Below are 23,517 nucleotides of genomic sequence, written 5' to 3' on the forward strand. Positions count from 1 at the left end.
GAAGAGGAGTGGGAATCCATAGTAACAGAGTAAGAGTATTGTATGTATTGTCATTGTTTGTCAGCTGCTAGATTGTACATGTGCTCCCATCTCTGACGAAAACTCTACTGGTGCCCCTCATGGGAATACATCCCTCTTGACCCACACAGTCCACCCTGCAGACTCATAGCTCAACAGTACTGGAGAATAACTGACTTCATTGAGTACCTCTGAGGCTCCAGCACCCACCAGCCATGGCTCCACTCCTCAGCTACTTTGTGACCCTTACCCTCACTGTCCTCCTATCCTGCTCCTGCCCGGCTCTAGGCAAGAAGAAGCTCTACATTGGCGCCCTCTTCCCCATGAGTGGTGGCTGGCCTGGGGGCCAAGCCTGCCTCCCCGCTGCTCAGATGGCCCTGGACCTGGTGAATAAGAGGACTGACATACTTCCAGACTACGAGCTGGAGCTGATACACTATGACAGTATGGTGAGTAACTCGGATACTACACAGTTATTTCATTCACAGTAGAGGCTCAGTCAGTGGATCAGAATCAGAGTTGATTTGGAGGTTTCCTGTTGATTATGTATCACCATTTCCAGTGTTTTCTAAACTACTGTCACAGTAACTATGTCTGTATGGATGGAAAGCACATTAACAAACAGGTTATACCAAAATTACGAATAAAGTAAGACTTAATTAAGTCTCTCTGGTGAGGCACTTATTCCTTAGAAATTGTGTTTTAGCAACTACAGACTTACTGGCTTATTACAAAGTGAAAAACATGAGGATTTATTCATGGATTTATATGGATGGATTTATAATTGCATTGTTATCCAATAAAACTGATAAACATAATTGAATTATCCACAACTTGGTAACCATCATGTGTTCTTATTAATGATAAATAATCTGTAAAGAATTAGTGATTTATGATTTATAATTATAATTTATTAACCATCAGTAACAACTGATAAACCTTTTATAAAATGTGGAAAGTGCTGGTGAGAACGTAAGGCTGTTCTAGAAATGGTTGTCTTAAACTTTTAATGAGGTGAAAGCATAAATTACACCTCTTAATTAACTTTTCATTATTTATATCTGGAGTCCATACAACAGATTGTGTCACTGTGGTTGTTTTATTTATATTGCCACTCAGTAATTAAATTTTCACCTCATGTCAGGCGTCATTAAGATAATTGGTAGTAATCTCTCCTCTGTGTATTTTATGTTTTAAAATGCGGCATTCAGGTCATAAAATGGGTTGCAGCCCAAGCAAAATGTTCTACCTACTGTATAGTGGTGTAACACCTGCATCGTTGTGTGTTTGCATAAGAACAGAAGCTATAAAACCAGCTCACATTCAAACAGTAGCACCCTCTCTGCTAATGGCTCTCTGTCTGCTCACCTTCTTAACTGTTGCTCTTCTGTTTCTATTTGTTACCTTTCACTCCGGCAGAACTCCAAACCGTATGAATGCAACACAGTGTTTTACATTTAAATATGATCTCTGCAGAAAAAAAGAGCAGGAAATGATTTGGTCGAGGAAATATAATTAGAAAAAGAAAAGTATGGAGGTCAAGATCAGTGAGAAAAAAGTAAACTTGTGATCGTCATTTCAGTTTCTGCCTGTTTGACCAAGTTATGTGACAGTGGGTTGCTTCATCCTTTTTCTGTGAAAAATAAAAGCAGGCTGCCATAGACCTTCTATCTCAATGTGTTTTTATACATGCAAACACAGATGATTGTGGACTTAGAGAGAGAACTGAACAACTTTTAGCACCTTTTCAAATGCTTTGAAAATGCTATGTTTTGGAGGAATAGTGACTACTGCCTAGAAAGAGAACAGTATTACTCTGTTTAAACCATGTATACTGGGCCTATGAAACACTTGATGTTACAAGTAACACTTAATCCAAAATTTAGCATTTTGTGTTGCCATAAAATTGTAACTCTTCTTTTAAAGTCCCCTAATTACTAAGTATATCCCCACTAAATATATGGTAAATTATAGTATATGTGGGACCTATAATAATGGGGTAGCCATTATTTAGGGGAGGGGAGATAGTCTAATCACAGGAGCACCATTTGTTGTAACTGGTAACAATGGTCTCACTAAGAGAACACTAAAAATGTAGAGAAGTAATAATCACAAGAACTAATGAAGTCACTGCTGAACACCAACATGTAAGAAGTAGCTCCACTAAGGAAGGACTACTATAATGTATGTGATAGCCTTGCTACAAGGCAACCATACATGTGAAAGTAGAGAGGATTGCCTTTGGTTATTATTAATTACTAATAATTATCCTAAATAATTATTAATTATTTACAAGAAATTAAAGAATAATCACTTCTAATGATTAATATGGGGCACCACCGGGAAAACCGGTTCAGTCAGGAACACTCTCGTCATAGATTAAACCATTTATTGCAACAAATGGAAATACAGTTTCACTTGGTGTTGAAGGCTCCACTCTAAGATGCTCTCTGGATCAGCCATGCTGAGCTAAAAACAAGGAGCTCGATGCAAAACTACCCTGCAGAGTGGGCCATGATGGGACCCTGAACCAGAAAGGTGGAGGCTGGGGTGATGGAGGCAAGCTTTTCCAGCAGCAGTGTGAGTGTTGGTGTAGACCAGTGTACCTACAGTCTTATTCTATCTAGAGTATTATTTAAATAGACTGCCTTGCTGTGAGAATGGCTGTGATTTGTGTGTGACTGATAAGGTATGCTGATTCAGTCAGAGACTGTCAGCTGATTACAGCTGGGGAGTATGACTTCCATGTCCTGCATGAACTAATGCTGTGCTTTATAAATAACCAAACTGTCTGATTAGCCTCAATCAGTCATAAAGTAGATAAGGTGAAGGTTTGAAACTATTTTGATCAGCCATGTATCACAATAACATTGAGAGAAATGCACAATGACCACAAAAATGCTTCTCTTAGGGTGTGCAGGTGGTCGAGTGGTTAGAGTGAATGCCATATACCCAGCCGACCCACTTCCAATCCCAATCGGAGGTTCTTTGCTGCATTTCACAAGTTAATCAATGAAAGGTTATCAATTGTACAACCATTATAACTAATAGACAAACAACAACAGATGTTTATGACTGTATAAATAAACAGGTATTTGTGTGTGTGTGTGTGTGTGTGTGTGTGTGTGTGTGTGTGTGTGTGTGTGTGTGTGTGTGTGTGTGTGTGTAGGAGAGAAGAGGGGTGCGTGTGTGTCTATGTGCGTGTGGGCACAGGGAGAGAAGGGTGTGTGTGAGAGAGGGGGGTGTTCAGGAGCATGAGGGGTCCAGGTTGACAGACTCCACAGTCTCGTCACACAAGAACAGGAAGCGGATACGGGGCACCGTTAACCCACATCAGGCTGTGATTCTTCCTGCTAGGCCCTGGACCTTTATCTTTGAGCAGACAAAAGGGAAGTCATGTGCTTTGGTTGAATAAAGCACCAGGATATTGAGGCCCCCAATATATATTAATAGGTCATTATCTCTTGTAAATAAGTAGGTAAATACAGGGACACTACAGCTGAAAGTCTAAGAAAGATAGTAAGATGTTTAGTAGAAAATGTAATAATTAGTTTTTTCTACAATATCTCCTCCTGACTACTACAGCAAGATTAATTTATTGATAACCCATAGCTGTATAGTTGACCAATTACTAAGTATTAATCCAGTAAATACATGGTGAATTGTAGTATATTACTAATTCCCAATGAGCAAATACAGAGAAACTACAGATGAAACACTAAAAGAAACCTCCACTATTACCTATAAACTCAACTAAAGAACACATAGTTGTTACCAGTTTGGGTTGGTAATAACTCAGAAAAATTGATTGGTGTATCAGTGAAGCAAAATGTGACAATAGAAGACTTACTGAATAAATAATGACATACCTGAAGCATGTGACTTACGTATTACTGAAGCTGAAACATAAATGCCATATTTCCAGTATGTTTTCCATTATTATATATATTATATATATATATAAAATACATAATCTTGACATGCCTCTTTTTCTGTAATGGTTTAATGGCACTTGCAATTCTTAGCACCACCAACTGTTTATCTTGATGAGCAAACTCCTGATATTCATTAGATCTTTCTTTTGCTAGTATTTTGATAAAGATTTGTTAAAATTTGCGCTACATGTGGATGGATATTTAGCCAGTGAGCCCACCAGATCTATCTGAATCATTAAACAAATGGTGAGTTGAGTCAGAGGTTTATTTGGTACCCTTACAGAAGCCCTGTAATCAGTACTCTGATATTTGAGCTTTCATAGTGACATGAGATATGAGTCATGACAACATACTGTACAACAAATAAAGTGGAGCAGCTGTCACAGACTGAATCTAACCAACAGGGACACAGTTAGCATGTATACAGTGTATGGGCTTTAACTGCCATATGTTCTCAAATGAAATTCTTCTGGAGTACTGTTTTAAATAGTCATTTAGTGAGTTGCAAACCTTTTTTTCTTCAAGAGTTGATATTAATTTGGCTTCTTCTTTTAGCCATGACAACTGCTTCCACCCTGCCCAGTTGATTGCATGTTGGGCTTCTCATTAGAGCCCAAAGTGATGAAAAATAATCATGCATTTCAGGGATTATATATGGTATTTATTTATTTTTATCTTTGACTCTTCAGTTTTTATGGTTGTTACTCTTCACCTGTTACTTATGAGATACAATTTTAGGCTTAGCAAAGAACTTCTCAGCAAACACATTTTCAGTTTTTCTTTATCTATTCATGCTCAGACGACCTGACTGATTTCTCTCAAAACGTGTGTGAGATCTATTTAAGCTCTGTGAGCACAGATGTTCCTTATTATTGTCATTCATTGTTGAATTGCTAAGATGTCGTTTTAGGTTCTTGTGTTGCCCTTTCCCAGATTATAATTTCTGTATCATTCCCACTTGAGCCTCTCTACACACTGCATACCAACACACACATAGTATATAGACAGTTAAATGCACAGGCTGGTGTTTTTAAAAAAGCATCACTCTGATTGGTTCGAGCTGCTCTGCATTGCATTGAATCCCCACTTTAAAAGGCTGGAGTGAAGGGGGGTGTAGAGGTTGGCATGACAACAGTAACCAAGACAACTGTAGTTCAAACAAACAGATTTGGCTCTGAGACAAAGGCGAGATCATGCACCTACTATCGTTGCACAAACAGGAGCAGATGGATGGCTGGATGATTTTAGTTTGTCCGTGTGAGAAAGCCATATTGAGCACAGTTGGCCAAATGTAAGAAGTGCTGGCTGGAGCACTCATCGATCAGAGAGCTCTACACCAGTCTGCCTCTGTGCCAGGCCAGCTGCATATCCCACTGAACATGCTCTGATGGATCTCCCGCTGACCACAATCCAGCACCACAGGCTGCTATGCCTGAGAGGCAGAAAAGCCTGCGTCATCAGGTGGTGAACAAAGCAGAAAATCTCAAGCTTTTTCCTGAGATCTGGTGAAAACATGATTAAATGTCTGTCCAATCACTGTGGTGTTGAAAGTAGAGGAGAGGTCCCAAAGGTTCATAGTGGAATGAGGATGGGGTGGCGAGCACATATAGAAGCTGCAGTATCTCATTTGACTGTGTTTGTGATTTCCCCTGAGTGCCAGGGTTAATCAATGAGTCAGCTGCGAGGAATGTAGCTCCAGATTACTGCCAGCCTGCTTTACAAACCAATTTATTTGATTCAGGACTGTGGAGGGCAGATTTCTCAAAGCTGCTTGTTACCCAGCCTGTTGACTCAGTGTCATTAGGTAAGGAGAGGAAATCCAACACATGCCTCAGCAGCTTCCTGTAACTCCAGAGGAATGGATTTTATCCTCATAGATAGATGTGACTGTTTTAGGGGCTGGTTGCTAGGTAATAGCTTGGGTCCAAGTTTACTTCTTGTCTGAGTATTGACATTGGCCAGCACTGCGACAGGAAAGTAAGTGAGACCCATGATGAATGTTTAGGATTTGAACTGAAATGGTCTGTGACCCTAATCATTCAGCCAAGCATTGTAGCAATGCTTTCCTCACATTTTTAAAGACCATGTAAAGTGAATTCAGACTTTTCCTTCTAAACACATTAAATAGGTCATAAATGTATTTCTAAAAAAGGTGTAAAAAGCATTTCAACCATTTAGATTTGAATTGTGGAGCTAGGCTTCACAAACTGTGTTTCAACATTTCTGTGTTCAGGATTTAGTGGGCGGGTCTGAAAATCACTGCTGCGTTAACATAAACCCGCCCCTGCTGCTGTAGAGGTATAAATACATTCAGCACACACTACTACTACTACGGTGTACAGTTAGCCAGTTAGCTGAGTTAGCTGCCGAGCTAACCGCTGAGTTAGCAGCAGAAAGCTCTCAGACCTAGTGTCCATGTTTCGGGTAGAGGTAGTGGCTTTGATTGACAGGTAACACTTGGTAGGGGGCGGGGTTTCAGCGGACTCGGCAGGCGTGCCCACAATGTTTGGGAGAAGAGAAAGTGGCTGCTTTTTACCATAGACTGTATAAAAGAAATGGACGTAACATCCGTGACGCCACCCATTGGTTTGTGGACTGCTGCTCGGAAGCCAATAGTTTCTAATCTGGGCAGCGCCATCTTGAAAATTTCAGTTCCCTAGTCTGGTCTAAAGGGGCTTTGTCAATGTAACTATCTAGCAGCATTTGCAGCCTCATTTTAGCCACAGGATTTTTGCACAAACGTGGTGCCATTTTTCATTTTGCTAGCCTGCAGTGCCAGCAATGCAAGAAAAAAACCTTTTAACAGAAGCACCGGGCTCTACATGGGCGGCCATTTGTCTTGTCCAGTTGGGTTGAGAAAGAAAGGAAAGGGAGAGAGAAACACAGAGAAGCATAATAAAAACACTAATACAAATAACAATGATATTAACAGTTGTACTATTAGCTCTATGTGCTGTTAGTACTGTGAGCTCTGATTAAGAGCTTTTGTAGGTGAGGAGAAGGGAAATGAGAAAAATATCCCTAGTTTTTCTTAGTAAACATGAATCTGCATTCTGAGCCAGTAAGAGAGTCTTTAGAGATTTGTTAGGGCCTGATAAGGAATTTTAATAATCCAGCCTAGAAGTAACAAATGTGTGGACTAGTTTGTCTGCATCTTTTTAGACAGGATGTGTCTGATTTTTGTAATGTTGCATCCGTGGTGCTGGAGGCCAAAGTAATGCCATCCAGAGTAGTTATATCATTAGATAATATGTTTCTAAGGTGTTTAGGGTCAAGCACAATAATATTTTTTTGTCTGAGTTTAGTAGCAGAGAATTGAAGGTGACCCAGAGGTTTATGTCCTCAGGTCATGCTTGTAGTTTAGTTAACTGAGTAGGTACATCTGGCTTCATTGATACATATAAGTTACCATCATCTGCATAACAATGAACATTTATGGAGTGTTTCCAAATAGTATTACTAAGAAGAAATATATATAAGGTAAATAGCATTGGTCCAAGCCCTGAACCTTGTGGAACTCCATGTCTAACTTTTGTTTGCATGAGGGATTTATTATTAATGTACAAACTCAAACTGATCTGATAAACACGACTAAAAGAAACAGTTGACATAATCTTTTTTAATAACAATGGTTGGTGTTATTTCTGTAAATCAACTTAAAATAACTTTGCAGCTGTGTTGATTTTGTCACTTGTCTCTCAACTCTGCATTATTTACAGTTTGATGTAATAACATATGCCCTCAGTAGGAATGGGAATTGATAACATTTTATTAATATCAATGCCATTATTGATTCTGCTTATTAATCCAATTCTTTACTGATTCCCTTATCGATTTATGATCAATTGTTTGTGTGGAAAAAAGTTGGCCTTCACAGGTTTTCAAGGACAATGCAACTGCATACTGTTTTTTATTTCCACTTTTTAATCAATCACTTTAAACGCTAATGACTATATGAAACATAACTGGTAGGTTAGATAAATGGTCAGCAGCCAAAACTGCATTAATTAATTTGAAAGCATCTCTCAGTCTCCTGTGTGTATGAGAATAATAAAATGGTGTGTGGTGCTCCACTCTTATTAACATTACCTATATGTTAGCGTAATATCTGAATAATTGAAGGCGTCACCTTGGGCTTTGGGAAACACTAATCAATATTTTTCATCATTGTCTGATATTTTATGGACCAAACAACTAATCAGCTAATTGAAAATATAATCAGATTATTAATAGCCATAATCAAGAGTTATACAGAGTTGAGTGATCCATGTGGAGTAATATGACACACTGAAATGTGATAATGACATGACAAATTGACCCCCCCCCCCCCCCCCCCCCCCAAAATAAAAAAGACCTACAGTCAAATTCCCAAATCATTCCAAACATGGCTCACTTTCACATCTTTACCATTATCATTTAAATAGCTTATTGATTTTTCATTGACTATAAGTTGTAAATGGAAAGCAAGGAGCACCATTTGTAACATGTGTATCAAGATAATGTGGCTTGTCAGGTGGGTAAATGTTTTTCCCAGCAACCACACAGATAAATGCCTAACCAGACAAGCCTGTCAAGACTGGGGTTGAGGTGACCTTGGAACGTGCCTCACCTTGCCCCCCGGCTGTGGCTCTGCTCTGCTCTGTGTATTGTTATATGTAGCATGTGCACTCGAGTGTGCAAGGAACTGCCTAGCACTGCAGTGTATTTAATATATACTGTTTTTACCTACTTCTTCTAGTATGCTATATATTCCATCATGTGTTCCTTTTCCCTACACACTTGTATGTTTATTAACTCTTAGTTAATGCTTATTACTCATTCAAGCTTATTTGTCAGTGTTGCTTCTGATATCACACTGGTTAGCTAACAGTGAGTTTTTAAGTATGACATACCCGTAAAAAACGGTTTATAGGACCCCGTTCGAGTCCTGGCCGGCGGACCTTTCTGTGTGTCACCCATCAAAACATCAAAACACACATATTCCACCTGAATAAGTGTGTCAGGTTAGTGGTTAATGGTCTGGTAATGATTTGCTTAACTGAACTGGACCTGTATGTTAACTCAGACCTGGTTCAGATTAGGTAATGAGTTTCAATGAAACATTTTAAAAGAACACGGTAACTTTACATAATTGATACAGTGTGTAGCTGTGTGCTTACTCCAGTCCCAAAAACTGCACCCGAGTTTTGCACCCGAGTAGCTGAACTCAGTCCCAGAGTCAAACAAAGCATCATCCTCTGTTCCATTCATTGGAAAAACAACCAAGTTAGTGAATCTTTGAGGCTTCAGATCGGTTCTGCCTGCCAGTGTGCAAAAGCTGGTCATCTGTGAACCGTTGCACATTTCATTTCAACATCAGTTTGACCTGTAAATACTGAAACATTACAGCAACTAGTGAACCAGACTGTGAACTTTTTCTGTACAACATACAGTAGTAACAGATCATCAACAGTCTATTTTCATTAGTTGCCGACACAGCTGGAACGCACATTGTTATTATAGTTATTGCCCTTAGTGTGGATGGACCTTTACAGACCTATAATGATATCCAGATCCAACTTCTCTCTGTATTTTACTGGTGTATAGGATACACCAATGTATAAGACACATTCCTCTTTTAAATTAAAAAAAATGGTATCCAAATTTTTTACAGTAAATCATCTCAATACAATAAAGAAGACGGCAGATAACTTGAGTCAGATAACTTGAGTCAGATACACCCTCTCTTTCTCTTTAGTTTCTTTTCTGATCATTAAATGTTTGTCTGTGTCTGTTGGTATTTATCCCCTTAACAAGAATGCAGTGAATAGATCATACTGTGTATACTGTGCCATAGGTAGTTTGGACACTGAAGCTGTATTTGATACATGCATTCATACTTCATGATGCAAACATAAACTTTTAGATCTGTGAATGTTTTGTTTTAATCAGTTTAGTATTCAAAGTTGATCTCTACTGTACCAGAGTATATGCTTTGTTGAACTGTATATATCTGTACTATAATATACCACTATAATAAGAAAATATATATGAAGTATTAATTGTCTCTTTTTGATGTGAGCGTACGTCTGTTATCACAATAGAGCAATAATAATACAAATACAAAATTTTTAACCTTGCTGGTAAAATTACACATTGTCTTACTTTGTAATGTATTTGTTAAGATGGTGTTTGACATGTACGTATTCTGAACCATTCTACTGCTAAAATAAGCATTTATTGTCTGAGTTAAACTACTGTAACTGACCCCTCTAAAACAACAGCTGGCCCCTGGTTCCTTGCCATTTATTTAAACTTACTTACTCACCGTCAACTTTCATCAGCTCAGCTAGTGATGATACGACCATCGTTCTTGAGACGTTTTCATGCAGCCTGTCTTCTATTGAGTCTAGTGTCTATCTGTTCATTTTGACAGTACTGGCCACAATTTGCCTAGGAAGTCAGTGGAGCACATTTGCTTGTTGCTGTGTTTCTTTCAGAACACACCATATAAACACAGACCGAACCATATTTCATGTCTCATTAGGCATAGTGGCAAGAGCAAATTCAGGAGGTCTAGAAATCGACTCTGAGATATCACTAAACACCAAAAAAACCCACTTCATTGGGAAACACAAAGAGGACATTTTGTTTTTGTTTTGTTTTGCACAGAAGAAGGGCTGTGGGTATTGTCTTCCATTCATTACAGTCATGTTGCAGGGAATCGCCTCATGAGCAGTACTCAATGAACAAGACCCACTCCCATGTATATACTGACACATCAGGATTCTAACACAGACTTTAAAAAGCTGACCATATAAATTAATTTAACAGCTCCAAGCAACAACTACTGCAGCTTTTGTATTGACTGAAAATGTCATGGTGGGATGGGTACATCACTTGCTATTATTGAGAAGAGCACAACAAAACAAAATACATATACATACAATACTATACTGTTATACTAACAATCACACTTCATCTTCCTAACCATTCTTGGAAATGTTTTTCTTAGTATTTCTTAGTATTGTGAAATCTGATGTTTAGTTGGATTATATTTAATCATTCTCTTCAAGATAGAGATCTTAAAAAATGTCTTATTTTGAAATCTATGGTCACCTTACATATTGCAAATAATGCACATAATAAATGTATACTGTGTTAGTATAGTTGCAAGTGTTTCTTTTACTGACTGCCTCACTGTCCATGTCCACAGTGTGATCCAGGGGAAGCCACCAAACTGCTATATGACCTTCTGTACACGGAGCCAATTAAGATAGTTCTGATGCCGGGGTGCAGCTCCGTGTCCACCCTGGTGGCCGAGGCTGCTCGTATGTGGAACCTCATAGTGGTAAGGACCACCTTATACTTTCAGTTTGTGGATCTTCAACAGAAGGTCGTCATATTTCACTAATGCTTATGATTATCGCTACACCAATAGTGAATCATAATCTAGCCATCGCCTGCAAGATCGTCCTTGGGAAGAATGTGGTACATAGTGCATATTTATATTTAGTAGTAGTAGTTACTATGAGCAGTGAGCCACCATGGCTAAAAGACAAAGATGAGCTTGTTTGTACAGAAACCCTGGTACACAGGGAAAAAGACAAGGTTGCCTATACAGTGTAGATGACAGCTAATCTCTGGGTGAGTTAGAAGAGAACATTAAAGGAAGGCACTCTTTAACATCAAACATATAGAGCCAAAAAACTATATTAGAAAAAACTAAACAGGGCTTGCCACCATAAGAGAGTGAACATAGAATACTGATTCATAAAATCATTCATGCATGGCAGTCTGTTTCACTTCACTACATCAGGAATTAAGGGGGTACCATTCACCACCACAGCCAGGAGGAAGCCCAGCTTTTCAGCTTTTTCTTTTTAGGTCCTTTCAGTTTATTATAAATGTGGAGTCAAATAGGAAAAAGGTGACATGCAGTATTCAAAAAATGTATCTTGAAGTATCCTCAATTAAATGTAAAGGTAGTAGTTAATGTTTGCTTTAGTGTTTCTTACCAAAACACATTGGGCCTCATTCACTAATATGTGCACAGGAATGTTCTAACCCCCCCCCCCCAAAATACGTGACAAAATCACTGACAGATTCATGACACGTGTGCACGAGCTGATTTTGTTCTCACCACTGTGCGTATGTTAGGTTAATACTGAATTTTTAATTGAAAGCCCCTTTATATTTGAAGTAGGTGAATGTACATTGGTAGGCAGATGTAACAAGGATGGAAGTTTTGAATTTACTGTGCAATTTTTGAGCAGTGCCATTTGCCATTTACAGATGTGGCTCAACCCCAAACTTTCAGATCTTTACCAAATTTTACATGTTTGATCCTGGTCTGAAGACATTTACAGGCCAAGATTAAATCCTAGTCATAGAGCTACCTACTGGCAAGAGGAAGTTATAGGCCATATAATTCTACAAACTACTCCAAGCAGGTTATCCAGATCCACTTTGGTCAACTAAGTTGTAAAATGTTGATGATGCTAAACAGTAAAGGTTATGGGTTTTCATGAAAAGCTATCGCTATGGTGACACATTATTCACCATGAAACAGGAAGTTATTTTTGAGATGCTTGGAAACTTTGCTTACACATTTGAACCCATGAAAATTGCAATAACGTACAGGAATTAAGTTTATGTGTGTTTAGCAGACTCCATAGCGCCCTCTAATGAGTGGCAAGCTTAGTTCAGAATAAAGTTGCTCTGACATTCCTGAAATTTGACATGCATGTCATGCATTTCACTTGGATTTCATCAGCTCCACCCAACTAGAAATTGTTCTCCAGTGTTTAATTATGTATTAATATACAAGGACAATACATGTCAGTGTGTCTTTCTGTTGACATGTAGATGTCCAAATTGAATCATAGCACCACTTAGTGATAACAGGAAGTCTGCCCTATGTGACAATCATTCATTTTAATTGAAGTTTACATGTTGTGGTTTACACGTGACATACAGTAACATAACCTATAATTAGTGAAGGTTTTTCTAGCACCACATAGTGCACACAGGTAGAGATCATGATCCTATATCATGATACCTATATGCAATGTCCTATGTTCATGAAAATGTATACCTATGTCAGTTGCCCTCAGGTAAATGTATTGCTGCAATTTTTCTTCTCTGGGACACAAAAATATACAGCACATTAAATATTGTTAGAGGCCTACTGAATGCCTAATATTATTAATAATCTTACAGCACATCAGAGGTATTTCATACTGCCCCAAATATGCTCTCAAGCCAAATAATTCCTTTCAATTTATGTATGCCAGTCTATATCTGTACAGTTAGGGTTACATCTGCATTTTTAAATTTTTAAATAAAAAGATGTCTGCAGGTCTTTGGTAGAATTATGCAGTGTTGTGCTTGAACACGTTCAATGAACGATCGTTCATGAACTCGTTCATATTTTGGGCGAACATGAACTGAACGTATTTCTGCCTGATGAACGTTATTGTGAACGCGTTCATTATGGCGTTTGTGAACGGCACTCTCTCACAGTTTAACTTTGTTCAAGAAAGAGCCAGATTTCTATAGAAAACCCGACTAAAACACACTGTAAACAGGCCTTAATATGTAGCGGAAAAAATACCCAATCTGGCTACAGCAGCCACCACAGAGTCGCACCGCTGCATGCGTCATCAAAATGCAAACCATGGAGGCCAAAACAAGTGAAGGCAGCAGCACTACCTCAGACTCTGCCTCCACCATTAATAGTTCAGTTCAGTTCAGTTGCTTTTATTGTCCCTTAAGGGAAACTTGACTTGCACACAGGTTAAAAACTATCTAAAACATAACATAATCACATGTAAAAAAAAACAAACGAAAACAAGACAGACAAATCACAAGCAACAATCAAGTCTGGCTGAATTGAAACCACTAAGAAAAGAATTTAAGACTGTGATTCAGTATTGTGCAAATTTAGCAGGGTTATCGCTTGGACAAAGGAGTTTCTGGTCCTGTTACATTTGTAAAATGGAACTCTAAATCTCCGGCCAGAGGGGAGAATCTCAAAGTTGCAGTGGAGGGGGTGGCTTACACAGTCTAGGATAGACCTAACTTTATTGAGGACCTGCTTCTCAAAGATGGCTGTCAGAGAAGTCTGCAGGGTTCTAATAAGCTTACTTGCTACCTTCACAATGTGACTCATTTGGTTTTTATCCCTGACACAAATGCTACCAAACCAGGCGATAAAAGAAAAAGTAAGCACAGATTCAGTAAAAGACTTCAGTTTCTTGTGCACAGAATTCAGCTTTCTCATGAAGTACAAACGTTGTTGTCCCTTCCTACAGACAGGATCTTCGTATGGTTACTTAAAACAATTTTGACATCTGATGCATAGTTTCAGTGTTAAAACTGATAACATAATTGATGTCTGTGGTTCTATATGGGCTGTGGCAATAACCTTGAAAAAATAATATTAAAAAAAAACTATGAAGTAGTTCATTTTTGCAACTGTGAACTTCGTTCTAAATTTTGAATTATGAACTGAACTAGTTAGGGACCGAGCCGAAAGGCAAGAGGGCGAGGACTCAAGAGGACTCCTGCCCTTGCCTGGAGGCAAGGACTCTATTGTTTTTGTGTCGTTTATTATTATTCTACAGCCTCTTTGAGCCTTAATTTGACCCCCTAAACCTGCTCCTAAACTCACCAAATTTAGAACGCACATCAGGTCTGGCGAAAAATTCGATAAAATGGAAAAACAAACAGCGCCACCTAGAAACACTAAAACAACCACTACTCCTGATAGGAATGTCATAGAAACTCAATTGTTTGTCTTATCAAGACCTACAAATCACACACTGACACCCCTGACCTAAATCCAACAGGAAGTGCACATTTTGCCTTTAAATATATGATTTTTGACGATTTTTCAGGCATTTCAAAATATATACATTATTCCTGCATACTTTCAGCTACAGACTCCATTCAAACGTCAAAATGTAGCCACAAGTCTCATCTATAGATGTGTGTAATTTGGTCTGATCAAGAAGTTTAAATTCTTGATCTGCGGACCCACATGTGCACCTTGTTCCTCTCCCATTCAAATCTCCATACTGTCTGTGCATGCTCTGTCCTCATGCTGTCCAGTCATGAACTACCATGGCAACGACTGTGTGTGTGTGCGCGCAGCTGGCTCATTTGTGCTATGCAGTCATCCTGATTCATTTCTGGTCTTAATGTGCCACCCAGTGGAGAAAACCACTAATGACTCATGCTACCTGATGAGGAAAAGGTGCCTCAGTTTTCTGTTTCTAGTTCAAGTTTATTGACTGTATTATTATGTTTTTAGATATCTGTGCAGTCTGTCAGCTATTTCAGTGACATTGCTGTCAAAGTCTAGATCAAACACGAATTACAAGAGCATGACCTGCAAACATATCTACAGGTTTCACTGGAAATAAGTTCCTCTCCTGTTTGACTCATCAAAGTGTTGGCAGTTAATTTCAGTTGCTCAGTCTAAATGTCTACACACACAGACAGAGAGAGAGAGAGAAACAGAGAGAGAGAGAGAGAGAGAGAGAGAGAGAGAGAGAGAGAGAGAGAGAGAGAGAGAGAGAGAGAGAGAGAGAGAGAGAGAGAGAGAGAGAGAGAGAGAGAGAGAGTTTGTGTGTGTGTGTGAGTGTGTATATGTGTGTGAGTGATCTACTTATTGCAGTGTCTGATAAAAGCCCAGGTCTGAAGACATCTAAATGCCCCTAACTGAAACCTTTCCGCTTCGCCACGGCCCGATGTGCGCAAGGGGGCGAGGTCCCGCCCAACGCTGCTTGCAGCTTTAATTAATTTTAAAATTTGTGAACTGAACTTTGAACTAGTTCATGTAGAAAGTGAACTTTCCCCACACTGGAATTAAGGATACAAAAATTGCTAAATAATCAATGTTTATACAAGCTGTGTAATCGGAAATTATATAACAAAATTAATTACTGCCAACGCAGTGTACATGACTGCTGCTCTGAAGTTCTGTGCTCTTAACCGTAATTGAACAAATGTTCTAGGGGTGGGGTTTCTGATTGATGGGGCTCTGCTGTTCTTCTATTAGTCTAATAGACTGTCAGTCATGGACCACCAGGAACTCTGACAAGTGACCACAGAGCCCCGATGTTGTTTGTGTTCAGGAAGTAGCACTACCTAAGACTTTAAATCTTAAAATCACTTATATATGAAGCCTGCACCACACAGAATCCCTGTCTCAAGAACATTTGTCCAATTACTGTAAAGACCAAGCTTAGAAGCAGAATCAAAGAAAAACTAAGAACCATAAGCCCAGAAAAAGATATTACAGTACCTGTGGTGGTGGGTGACAAAACTGTTTGGGGGAGGGGCGCAGTTTGGTGGTGGGGCTCCTAGGGTTAGTGTCAAACAAACCGTAGCACCACTTCGTACTGTAGCAAAGAAAAAAGAAAGGAATACCAATCTAAAAACAACACAACACACTATAATGTTCCCTGTTGTGTTCCAGTACGGTATCTCAGACCCACAGAGAGAGGAATAAAAAAGTATAATTAGACATGATAAAATGTCCATTTCACTCACATCACCTACAGTAAAGTAACCAGCAGTTAAAGTAAAATTACATATCTAAAGTAGAGATGCACCGATCAATCGGCCGCCGATTAAAAAAGCCGGTTTTATATCCAATCGGTGACTGGCCGGTCACTGTCGTAATTTCCGGTTTTCGGCCGATCAAACTGACCCGCATGCGCGGTGCGTAGCAGCTCAACGCGCCCAGAGCAAAACAGCTAAAAACTAGCAAGACTCAGGAAGAAAACATGTCACTGATTTGGATTTATTTCACTTTGTGCCAGGACGACCCAAATCCCCGGTCAGTTTCACAACGGGGTACGGGATCATCCCTATGTTCCCCGCTTTGTATGTGACCGGGGAACATAGGGATTATCCCGTCTACAGTTAGCCAGTTAGCTGAGTTAGCCGCTGAGTTAGCAGCCGAGTTAGCCGCCGAGCTAGCAACCAAGTTAGCCGCCGAGCTAGCAGCCGAATTAGCCGCAGAGTTAGCAGCCGAATTAGCAGCCGAGTTAGCCGCCGAGCTAACAGCTGAGTTAGCCGCTGAGCTAGCAACCGAGTTAGCCGCGATCGGGGAACATAGGACCCCGGGGAACATAGGTACGCTCCCCGGGGTACTAGGGGTACCCAGAGGTACTGGAGGGGTAGTCAATAAATTACATTGTACCAGACAACTGCTAGGATGTTTTTGAATGTTGTTGTTTGAATGTAAGTGTCAGGTCCAGGCAACCTAAAACACTTAAAATATAAGACAAAGAAGACAAGACAACAGGATTAGAGTTTCTACTTGCAAGGAGAACGCCAGAGATCTGCTCAGTTTCTATCTCTAACCCGTTCTGAGCAAACCTTGCCGAACCCTTTCTTTTTATTGGCTTCAGGATTTCCCTAATTTACATAGTCATTTTTGCTCTAAAGGGTGGGGGTCACACATCGGTCACAAATAGGTCACTGATCGGTCGCTGGTCTGCTTCGGGTGGACACACACACTTCAAAGACATTCTCAGCAGGGTTACAGATTGGCCACAGATCTTCAGATAGACGTCCTGAGCAGATCCTGAGCAGGGTCATAGGTCCTGAAAAACAACTTTAAAACAGCATGCTTGTAGACTATAAAGACTAATGATTGTAGAAAGGGTAAATATGGGATAACTTACATACAATAATTCCAACAGTAAGTTAGTTATTGACCTGTAAACTGGACTGAATGTTATGGTCAGTGTTGAAAATAAATCTGCTCAGGAGGCACTGTTGAAACTCTCACTCTATTTCTTATTTCTGATGTTTTATTCTTGAAAAGGGGGGTTATAATAGCATATAGCCTACCACTAGTTGTGGTTTTAATTGCAGTTATTTAAGCAAAGTGTTGTCTGGGTGAAGGGTACTCAAGACAAACAAATATAGTGTCTATTATATATGATTATAATTATTTCTTAGATAGAAAATCGGTATCAGAAAAAACGGTTTTGGCAGATCAGACCTCCTTAAAAACCGGTAAACGGTATCGGCCAAGAATTTTGCAATCGGTGCATTTCTACTCTAAAGTTAGCCTAACATTAGCTCCTAGCTGCGTTGTTCATCATGTTACTTTGTTTGCTGGGAGTTAATTGTCCTATTTTGTTCTAGTTTTTGTACATCATTGTCCAAAGGGCTCTTGTTAAACTTTGACATCAACAGTGTTGTCTGAGCTGGTGATGGCAACAAGATGCGGTATATCATGTTTGCACTGGGACCTTTACATTTTGGCTTTTAACTGAAGCTTTTTATCAACTTTCTCAATAATACAATGATTAATATATCCTTCCAATGTGTAGTTTAGACCCTTTTGGTGACTTCTACATGATATCTGATCTTTTGTCTCCAAAACTCATCAATGGCCTCCAGTGAAATGTCTCCTACTGCGACACCTGCCATAGCTCCTGTCACTGAATGTTGATGTTGATGTGAATGTTTGTCCGAGTGAGTTGAGGGGGCATAGCTTAGCCATAGGTCAAATTGCATCTGTTACTGCACTGTGTATATTTATTGCACATACATGTTTGCATATCATTTACTTACCTATAATCCATGACTACTAGCCTGGGTAAACCCATGCTCTCATTCCAGCGAGATTCTACTTCGCTCAGAAAGTAAGTATGGCCACCAAGACAAAATTTTCACGAGATAGGGAACCAATCACAGAACGGGAAGGCCGGCTCAAGGTGATGACGACCAGGGCTCGAAATTAGCACTCGCCACTCGCCATTTGCGACCCAAATTCCTCAAGTGGCGAGACAGATTTTTAGCTGTCTCGCCACTTGGCTAGAAGACTGAATAGTAGGGGTGAGACCAGATATCGTGCCGCGTGATCTCGCGCGAGACGAAAACGCGACAATATTTCTAGTCGAAGTGAATATTGTCTCGCACAGCTGTAATTAAGTGGCGCACCAAAAAAAAAAAAAAAAAAAAGACGATCGTTTTTTTATCGCTCATTCGCACGTTATGTGTTGTTTTTATAAAGTCACATGTGGATCATTAAGCTTGTTACAACTTCTACCTGTAGAGAAGATCTCACAGAAGTATGAGATGAGGAGAGCAGCAGGTTGACCTCAGGTCTCTACACTGAGAGCCTGAGGTAGGAGCAGCGGAGAAATCTAGTGCATGTATGGAAGACTAATGATGCCAAAAGTAAAATGAGTCACACAAACAAATTATAACACAATTTATATTTTGTTCTACTTGTGTATTTATGTGATACAGGATTTGTGCAATTTACTTTTATTTCTGTGTTTTTTATTAACAATATGATATCATTTGTGATAGTTAGATTCTTTATTTAATTTATATTTATATATTAGAATTTTTTTCTACTCTTTATAATTTACTTTTTAGTATTTGTGACTGTATCTAACCTTTGTATTTATGGTTGTTATTTCCATAAATACCAAAATGATCCATCCATAAAATATCTATATGGGGAAACCTTTTATAGTGCTGCATACTGCATATGATCATTATATATTTAGAAAGTAGAACTGAAGTGATTCATTACAAGATGATTATTTAAAACATTTCAATTCAATTTCCATTTTGTGAATTTCAACTAAAAGAACAGTCATTTATTTCCTCATTGAAGTTTTCTTAAAAATAGAGTTAAAATCTCGTCTCGTCTTGATCTTGTGAACCCAATATCGTGTCTCTTCTGTTGAGCGGAGTGTATCGTCACACCCCTATGAAATACAAATACAATAGTAAAGCAACGTTTTGGTTTTGACTAGTAAAAAATCTGGTTGGCTAGTAACTTTTTTGATCTACTAGCCACTTGGCTAGTAGATCAAAAAGTTAATTTCAAGCCCTGATGACGACCGTAGAGCGACTCTGTTTACATCCAGCATGGCAGCGCGGAGGTGCAGCAACTGTTTAAAGCAGCAGTAAATTGTGTGCTAAATAAATTGGAAGGCAAGTTCACTTTGAAAATAGACATTGAGACATTTTACAATTGCCTCTCTTGAATTGATGACTTTTGATTCTATCTAGGATAACCTGAACAAAAATGTAGTATCCAACAAACATATCAATTACACCAGAGGTCATGAGCCTGACAGAGCTTTGAGCAAAGCCCTGCATTAATGTCATTCTGCTCTTTGGGGGATGCAGGTAAAGTGCACTAACACGAAAAGAAAGTTTCTAGACACATTCCTTCATTTTTCATACGCACTGCTATTTTTATGTTATTAAGAGCTTTTCTTCCAGTTGCTACAGTAAGACTGTGACCCATATGTATTTGTCATTGTCCACTTCATAATGTACTGCCTACACTACAGGCAATCAATAAAAATGTTGAATAACAGAGCAAATCTGATTTAGAGTGATTTGTCTGAAGGATATTGAACCAAACATAAAGATAGTCTGACCTGATTATAGCTCCATTCTCATTTATTCTGCAGCTTCTTCTGTCTCTAGTTTTTTTCTTCCTTTTTGGGCAGTCTGCAGGCCCTTGATCTTAAACTGAGTCATATAAATTCTGTAAACCCCTTTTCAGTAAGTAATGTTACATTTTCTATTTCAGTTTTTAATTGTTTTTATTTTTATATATATAACCACAGTCATAGTCAAGTCACTTGGAAATGAAAATACATTTCATGTTTTACCATGAAAGTACAGTAATAGGGTTAATAAAATATAACACACACACTGCATGGGACATTCTGTTCCAAACAGGGCTGTTAAAAATAGGGTGGATAAACCCACCATACCTCAGCTTCTCTATGACGGGTGTACTGTTCTCCCTGTGTGTTGTGTGCTTTGTGTACGTTAACACAGTTTAACAGTCAGCCAAACTCAGGTACACTTGAGCCAGGATCGGAGCGTCTTGCTCCCTTTATTTCTTTAGATTTAGTAGAAATACCACGAGTGAAACTGCAAATGAAAAACAATACAAAACCTTAGCGACACGCTGTAAAGAAAACTAATAAACAGTAATAATATTTAAAGAATAGCTAAAAAACGACACGGCACAAATGAGCCGTTTACCTTAACAGTAACAGTAACCGTTTACCTTAACTGAGACACATTGTTGCTAAGCAACGCTCACTTTATCAGCTCACAAATTACTTTTAACTTCTTGTATGACTTAAGTTAGTTAATAAACATCACACATTACAATACGTATTCATTTATCATTACATATTATATATTACTTCAAATTAACAAACTTACAGCCATTGCTTTTGTGAGTATGACAAAGACGATTCAGAGTGACCAGCCGTCTTTCTTACAGCTGGTTGCTACATTACTGTTACGTTATAAACCGTTATGTAGCCTTTAAAATAAAATTCCAGATCGAGTGTGTGTTTCTTATGCAGAATTTCTTACCATTAAATCGAATCTAATACATTCATTAAATCAAGTCATTCAAGTACCTTAAATCATAAAAAATATTCTGAGAGCAGAACAACGGGTGTATAGCTGGATCTATCAGACTCCATAATTCACAATTTATATGGACTTTATAATATATCAGGGTTTGGAATTTAACAAAATATGAAAATCACAGATGAACCTTAAAGCTGCACTAGTCAATATTTTTGTTAAGAATGGATCAAATGACTACGTGTAATGTGAAATGTGTCACTTAGAGTGAAAATCTCACCGTATCTGCAGTTCCCCTATGCTTTACAAAATGTCTTTCACTGTTGTGGTTTTACAGCCTTTGACTTTACTGTTTTGTTTCAGTCTCATACCCAGTGGGCAGCTGTTCAGTAAGAAAGCTTTAATAAACCCACAGCAGAGTTGGCAATAATTATCTGTGTGTTGATCACCTTGAGTAATTTCTTTTAGATTACAAATAAAACATAGCACAAAAAGTAAGGACATTTGTGTTTGGTAGATTATTTCTTTGTTGTAACAATGCTCCTTGGCAATAAATCTTATACGGTTGGAAAGCCTGTTTATTTGTCTTTTAAATGGAGCCACATTTGTAAGGAACATGCGTTTGCGGAATGAGCAGCAGAGTTAAGTATGTACTGTAGGTTGCGCCCATGAAAAATGTGTCAAATCTTCTCTGCCTTCTTTAGTGGAAGCAGTGTGATGGTGTGGGGCAGCATCTCCCTCACTGGACCAACCAGGATTGTCATCACTGGAGGCAATCTCAATGCAGAGAGATGTCGAGATGAGATTCTGCAACCAGTGGCAATCCCATATCTCCACAGTCTGGGACCAAACTCTGTCCTCCACGTTGACAATGCTTGCCCCCACAGAGCGGGGTTTATCAGAAACTACCTCCACAATTTGGGAGTGGAGAGGATGGAACGGCCTGCCAGCAGTCCTGACCTCAACCCCATTGAACATTTGTGGGATCAGTTTAGGCGTGGGCTTCGTGCCAGAGTGACCAACACAACCACGTTGGCTGACTTGTGACAAATGCTGGTTGAAGAATGTAATGCCATCCCACAGCAGTGTGTGAGCAGGCAGGTGACCAGCATGAGGAGGAGCTGTCAGGCTGTTGCTGCTGTGTATGGTTCTTCCACACACTACTGAGGCTCCTGTTTGTTAAATTAATCAATTGTTAAATTTCGCAATATTGTCTCATTTCTTCAGACTTCAGTCATCCAAATCCACCAAACAACCAAACAAGAGTCAATGGCAGAATAAACTGTTCAGCATTGATAGAGAAGACTTGCCAAATTTTTCCTGGGCACAACCCACATACTCAGCTCTGCTGCTCATCCCACTAATGCATGTTCCTTCCATTTAAAAGGGAAATAAACAGGCTTTCCAATGGTATAAGATTTATTGCCAAGAAGCATTTTTACAACAAAGGAATAATCTACCAAACACATTTCCTTACTATGTTTAGTAATTTGATCCATTATTTTTGAGTGATTAGTGCTGCTTTAGGTTTATCGGGCCAATATTAACACATTTAAGAGATCACAACTCTGTGTAACATTAACGATGATAAAATACTTCCATTTTCTTCTTTGAAAATGTACATTACTTCTTATCAGAAATCACATTACACCAGATGATTGTTTTCTGTATCCCTGTCTTTCAGTTGTCCTATGGCTCCAGCTCTCCGGCTCTTTCCAATCGCCAGCGTTTTCCCACCTTTTTCCGCACTCATCCGTCTGCCACCCTGCACAACCCCACTCGTGTGCAGCTCTTCCAGAAGTGGAAATGGACGAAGATTGCCACCATTCAGCAGACAACAGAAGTGTTTACATCAGTAAGTAATACATATATTTGGCTGAGCACCAAGCTTCTGTATAAATGTACCACATGATGCTGTGGAATTGATCTAAAATGAAATTCCCATGTCTGCTAAACAGTGCTTTAACGATTATCCTATAATACATCAGTTGGTTATTGGAAAATGTATTATACTTTTGATAACTAATTAGTCATTCTAAGTATTACAGTAAGTAAGTAAGAAAAAAAGTAAAGCCATTAAACATTACCTTGCTCAACAATATGCTGTGTCATCTACTTCACATGTCTAGACAATGATTGTCGCCCACATTAAAAAAAAAAAATATATATATATATATATATATATATA

The 23,517-nt window shown here is 38.9% G+C and overlaps 1 protein-coding gene across 1 annotated transcript in view; it reads left to right on the top strand.

The window, feature by feature from the left end:
- The first annotated feature begins 326 nt into the window (after positions 1 to 326).
- The window catches only part of gabbr1b (gamma-aminobutyric acid (GABA) B receptor, 1b), a 105,782-nt gene continuing 82,591 nt past the window's right edge, over positions 327 to 23,517 (top strand). The window contains exons 1-3 of the mRNA XM_053335008.1: positions 327 to 467; positions 11,149 to 11,283; positions 23,014 to 23,184. Coding sequence (XP_053190983.1) covers positions 342 to 467; positions 11,149 to 11,283; positions 23,014 to 23,184 — 432 coding nt within the window. The 5' untranslated portion in view covers positions 327 to 341. The remainder of the gene's footprint in view (positions 468 to 11,148; positions 11,284 to 23,013; positions 23,185 to 23,517) is intronic.

Source organism: Scomber japonicus, chromosome 15, assembly GCF_027409825.1.
Source record: "Scomber japonicus isolate fScoJap1 chromosome 15, fScoJap1.pri, whole genome shotgun sequence".
Taxonomy (NCBI): domain Eukaryota; kingdom Metazoa; phylum Chordata; class Actinopteri; order Scombriformes; family Scombridae; genus Scomber; species Scomber japonicus.